At 56.8% G+C, this 5,290-nt stretch overlaps 1 protein-coding gene across 6 annotated transcripts in view; it reads left to right on the top strand.

Moving 5' to 3' along the window:
• The window catches only part of Adgre5 (adhesion G protein-coupled receptor E5), a 14,163-nt gene extending 8,880 nt beyond the window's left edge, over nt 1-5,283 (top strand). For 5 of the 6 annotated variants that reach the window (XM_019205933.2, XM_010613439.2, XM_010613438.2 and 2 more), the window contains 11 exons: nt 1,545-1,722; nt 1,799-1,906; nt 2,063-2,286; nt 3,029-3,190; nt 3,376-3,567; nt 3,824-4,050; nt 4,128-4,194; nt 4,263-4,354; nt 4,425-4,602; nt 4,680-4,772; nt 4,848-5,283. In XM_019205933.2, coding sequence (XP_019061478.1) covers nt 1,545-1,722; nt 1,799-1,906; nt 2,063-2,286; nt 3,029-3,190; nt 3,376-3,567; nt 3,824-4,050; nt 4,128-4,194; nt 4,263-4,354; nt 4,425-4,602; nt 4,680-4,772; nt 4,848-4,877 — 1,551 coding nt within the window. In that variant the 3' untranslated portion in view covers nt 4,878-5,283. The remainder of the gene's footprint in view (nt 1-1,544; nt 1,723-1,798; nt 1,907-2,062; nt 2,287-3,028; nt 3,191-3,375; nt 3,568-3,823; nt 4,051-4,127; nt 4,195-4,262; nt 4,355-4,424; nt 4,603-4,679; nt 4,773-4,847) is intronic. The other variant, XM_010613437.2, reaches the window with a different exon arrangement.
• The last annotated feature ends 7 nt before the right edge of the window (nt 5,284-5,290 follow it).

Here is a 5,290-nt window from a genome sequence, read left to right as displayed (position 1 = left end):
ATGTGCATGCACACACACACACACACACACACACACACACACACACACACACGAGGGTAATAAAGGCAGTAGAATGCAGCAGTTAAGAACCAGAGTTGGGCTGTGCTGTGATATCTACCCTTTTGTAATCTCAGCTAATAGAGAGACTGAGACAAGAGAATGTCAGATTCTAGCCCAGCCTGGGCTCAGGGAGACCCTGTCTCAAAATAAAAAATAAAAAGGGGGTAGAAATGTAGCTCAATGTAAAGGCCCTGCATTTAGTGCCTAGTACCGGGAAGGAGAAACAGAACTAGAGTTGGGCCACCGAGTTCAAATCTCAATGCCACTTGCTGTGTGAGCTCAGGCAGAAGATTTCCCCTCTTGGCCCGTTTCCTTATCTGTAAAGCAGCAGGGAAATCAAACTCATGGTGATCCTCCTGCCTCAGCCTCCCAAGTGCTGGGATTACAGGTGTGTGCCACACGCTGGGCCAATCAATGTGAAGTTTAAATGAACCCAACTAACAGAAGTAAGGTTCATACAACAGAGCCTACACAGAGGAAGCATAATTGAGTAAGATTTAGCCCAACAGAAATGTCATGTCAAGAGCTGGGGATTTAGCTCGGTGGTGCTATCAACTGTCTCCAAAGCACAAGGTCCCGAGTTAGATCCCTGTTACCAAACAAACAAACAAACAAACCATGGTACGGTAGCGACTTGCCTGGTATCCCAGAACTCTGGAAGACTGAGGTGGGAGGATTGAAAGTTCCAGCCCAGCCAACAAAATTTAGCAAGTCGTCAAGACCCTGTCTCAGAGTAGAAAATAAAGAAAGGGTTGAGCATGTGGCTCAGTGCAAAGCTCTGGGTTTGGACCTCTGTACCAAAAGAAAAAAAGTGGGGGACAAGAAATAGAACATGACCTACTTGCATCTCTTAATTATGCTGGTGACTACATATTTTTAAAATACTGTAAAAAGATGAAATTAATGTTGAGATTATAGGACTGGGGATGTGACTCAGTGGTAGAGCACTTGCCTAGTATATTTAAGACCTTGGTTCCATTCTCAACACTGGAGAAAAAAATTATATATTCCCAACAAATCCAAAATATGATCCATTTCAACATGGAATGATTTTCAAACACTGCTATATTTTATAGATATTCTGTCAAAGCTAAGTCTTGTTTGTTTGGTTAGTTTGAGACAGGGTCTCATGGAACTGTGTAGCCACAACTAGCCTCAAACTTTTAAAATCCTCCTGCCTCAGCCTCCTGACCACTGAGGATTACAGGAGTGTGCCACTGTTCCTCACCCAAACCGAGTGTTTGCGCTCTGATGCATCTTACCCCTCAGAGTGGGTTCCGGCTCGGTGACTCCTGCACAGCTCAGTCCCACCCTGGCTGCTGTTGTAGCGCACTTGCCCCAGGCACACGCTCACTGTCCTTTCTTGTGTCCAAGTTGATCCCCAGGGCTGGGTCTGCTGCCAGGGGAGGTGGGGGTGCAGTAAGGGCTGAGTCCTTCCGGCTGTGGTTCCCTAACCTGACATCTCTGCCACTCCTCACCCCCAGAAACTCATTGAGGCCATCGATGGGCTGCTGGAAGCCCCCGGGGACATAAAAGATCTGACCCTGCAACAGCGGCACCTTGTGGCCACCTGGCTGCTCTCGGACCTGGAGCACAGCCTGAGGTCCCTGGCCCAGGCCCTGCCTGAGGGCAGCTTCATCTACACATCCCCTTCCAGCACAGGTGAGGCTCTGCCCTCCCCGCTCAGCCCAGCCTCGGCCTGTACCCCACATCCCCAGTCACTGCCACCTCCCCCCAGAGCTGGCCCTGATGGTCAACGAGAGCGGCCGTGGAAACGTCACCGTGGGCCAGAGCCACTCGAGGATGCTGCTAGACTGGGCTGTGGCAATAGGGGCGGAGGACTCAGGTGAGGGCTGGGGAGGAGACGAGAGGGATAGGGTTGGACCCGGGAGAAACTGAGCCATTGTGGGAGGGATGGGACCTAAACGGGGACGCCTTGGGTGGGAGTGTGGGGTGCAGAGTGCAGGGGCACGACATACAGCGGCAACACGTCCATCCCCAGACCCCGCTGTGGTGGGGATCCTGTCCAGCCAGCACATGGAGGAGTTGCTGGCCAACGCTTCCCTAGACCTGGAGCCCGAAAAGCTAGCACAGTTGACGGAGGCCTACGAGAGACCCGTCCGCCGGGCGCAGGGCACCCTGCTCTCAGCCGTCAGCTCCGTCTTTCTGAGCAACACCAACACAGACAGACTGGTCTCCCCCGTCACCTTTGCTTTCTCCCACCACGTGAGTCCCCAGGGGAAGGGCAGGGCCCTGCTGCCTATTTCACAGATGAGCCAGGCGTGCCCTAGGCCTTTGCACTGCTGTGTCGCGTCCCTGTGCCTGGGACCTCTTCCCCCGCGTCCTATTATCCTTACACGTTTTTAGTATTTGTTCAGATACCGCCTTTTCATTTGCCCATTCCCAACTTCTCATTTAAAATTACATCCTGAGCAGAGTATGGTGGCACATACCTGCAATCCCAACGCTTGGGAGGCTGAGGCAAGATTTTAGGTTTGAGCCCAGCCTAGGCAACTCTACAAGACGCTGTCTCAGAATTTCTATTTTTTTGGTACTGGGGGTGGAACTCGGGTCCTTGTGCTTTTGAAGCAGGCGGTGGAACCACTGAGCTAGATCCCCACCCCTGTAAGGGTTAGATTTGCAGCTCAGTGGTTGGAGCACTTGCCTAGCATGCACAAGCCTGTCCTCAGCACTGCCCGACAAAAACAACTTAGGACCTGGAAGCACAGCCTTCACCTGCATTGTCTTCCCCGTGGCATTCACTGCCTTCTGTTCTAGCAGTGTCCAGTTTTCTGTCAGGTGAATGACCTGTCCCTATCACTGTCATGGCCCCACCGGCCAGATCTGTGTCTGCCCTTCTCACTGAGCTGTCCCTAAGCCAGGTGCGCCTAGGACATTCAGTAAACAGCACTGTAGGGAGCAGCAGCTCAGGGTTGCTCCAAGCCAGACTGATGACCCAGTATCCCAGCAGCTGGAGGAGCCCGGGACAGAACTGATCTGCGCCTTCTGGAAGGATGGACACTGGGCCACCACGGGCTGCCGGAAGGTGGGGAGTGGGAAGAACAGCACCACCTGCCAGTGCGACCACCTGAGCAGCTTCGCTGTCCTCATGGCCCACTACCAGGTGGAGGTGAGCACTGGGGCCTCCGGGAACCACTGGGCAGCACTGAAGCGTCAGCCTGCCCGCCACGCCGACGCCTTTCCCCCAAGGCTCCCTGACCCCTGCGGGGCGGGGGCAGAGGTGAACCTCGGAGCAGAAACGGGGTGGGGGAAGGAGCCCAGGCCCCGCAGAACCCGCCCGCCTTGCTGCCCTAGGACTGGAAGCTGTCCCTGATCACCAAAGTGGGGCTGTCGCTGTCGCTCATTTGCCTGATGCTGTGCATCCTAACCTTTCTGCTGGTGCGGCCCATCCAGAGCTCACGCACCACGGTGCACCTGCACCTCTGCATCTGCCTTTTCCTGGGCTCTGCCATCTTCCTGGTGGGCATTGAGAACGTCGGTGGCCAGGTAGGCCCCTCCCCTTCGCACTCCCAACTGACCGAGCCAGCAGGAGTGGCAGCCCCTCCTTTTCACACCTGGCTCTGTCCGCGCCGTCGCACTCCCGCACTCCGATCCTGAGGGTGCGAGGCCACACCCGGCCCTGCCCACCTCAGCGTGCAGGTGTGCGAGGAGGCTGGTCCCGCCTTCCGGGTGCTGCCGCGTGGGACTGGCTGGGCTGCTCGTGCCCCGCCCCGATACAGCTCCGCCTCCACTGCACCCGCAGGTAGGGCTGCGCTGCCGCCTAGTGGCCGGGCTGCTGCACTACTTCTTCTTGGCCGCCTTCTGCTGGATGAGCCTAGAGGGCGTGGAGCTCTACTTCCTGGTAGTGCGCGTGTTCCAGGGCCAGGGCCTGGCTACGCGCTGGCAGTGCCTGATCGGTTATGGTGCACCCCTGATCATTGTGGCCATCTCAGCAGCGGCCAACAGCAGTGGCTATGGCCACACCGCCCAGTAAGTGGCGTAGCAGGGAGGGCGGGTGGGCAGTGGGGAGCCTGTCGCGTCACCATCGCTGACTGTCCCCTCTCCAGCTGCTGGCTGGACCCGAAGCAGGGCTTCCTCTGGAGCTTCCTGGGACCACTGGCCTTTGTCATCTTGGTAGGTGCCCCCACACCCGCTCCCCTCGTTGGCATCTCTGCGCCCCCCTAACTCATGTGCACCCACAGTGCAACGCTGTCATGTTCGTGGTCACTGTGTGGACGCTCATGCAGAAGTTCTCTGAGATCCACCCAAACATGAAGAAATTGCGGAGGGCGAGGTGAGGAGGGTGGCTGAGGCCCTAGGTCTCCTCTGCACCTGCCCTGCTGCAACTGCTTCCATCCCCGCAGGACGGTGACTGTCACGGCCGTGGCGCAGCTCTTCGTGCTGGGCTGCACCTGGGGCTTTGGCCTGTTCCTATTCAGCCCAGAGACATGGCACAGCACGGTGCTGGCCTACGTGTTCACTGTGCTCAACTGCCTGCAGGGTGCTTTTCTCTATGTGTTGCACTGTCTGCTCAACAAGAAGGTGAGCTGCAGGGACCACGGGCTGGGGAGGGGTACGGGTGTGTCCCCTGACCTGGTCTGGCCTGGTCCCGGCTGCAGGTTAGAGAGGAGTACCGGAAGTGGGTCTGTGCAGTCACTGGGAACAAGTACTCGGAATTTGCCTCCTCTGGTGGAAGCAGCCAGCAGACTCGGGTAAGGGCAGAGCCTGGGACACAGGGATGCTGGGGACCCCGGGGCAGCTTGGGCCTCATGGCTGCTCTCCCCCAGTCCCTCAGGCCATCAGAATCTGGGATGTGAAGGCCAGGCTTCCAGCCAGCAGCTTGTGTGTGCTGCGGCCAACGTCCTGTATCTTGCTGCGTGCAGTGCACAAGGCACAGCAGCTGTACTATGCTCCTGAACCTGAGAACCACAGGAGCAACCAATGGACCTGCTTCTGCCACACCCCAGCCGTGTCCTGGTGCACCAGCCAGGCCAGGGACAGGCTTGGGGCCCTGCCTCGACCTGCCCCTTTGTCCTCTGCCATCTGCCAGGCCACAAGAGGCCAGGAGCCCGGGCTCCACTTCCCTAAGCTAAGACTGATGTCAGGGCCAGAGTGCTGGCCATGCCGAGGCTCACGGTACAGAGGCTGCTGCCCACACCAGGGCACATAAGTCTCATGTTTTGTTTTTGTGTTTTTCTTCTCTTTTTTTTTTTTTTTTTTTTTTTTTTTT

Source organism: Fukomys damarensis, unplaced genomic scaffold, assembly GCF_012274545.1.
Source record: "Fukomys damarensis isolate Sample0158 unplaced genomic scaffold, DMR_v1.0_HiC HiC_scaffold_30, whole genome shotgun sequence".
Classification (NCBI taxonomy): domain Eukaryota; kingdom Metazoa; phylum Chordata; class Mammalia; order Rodentia; family Bathyergidae; genus Fukomys; species Fukomys damarensis.
The sequence above is the reverse complement of the archived record's forward strand: the minus strand, read 5'-3'. Positions and strand labels throughout refer to the sequence as shown.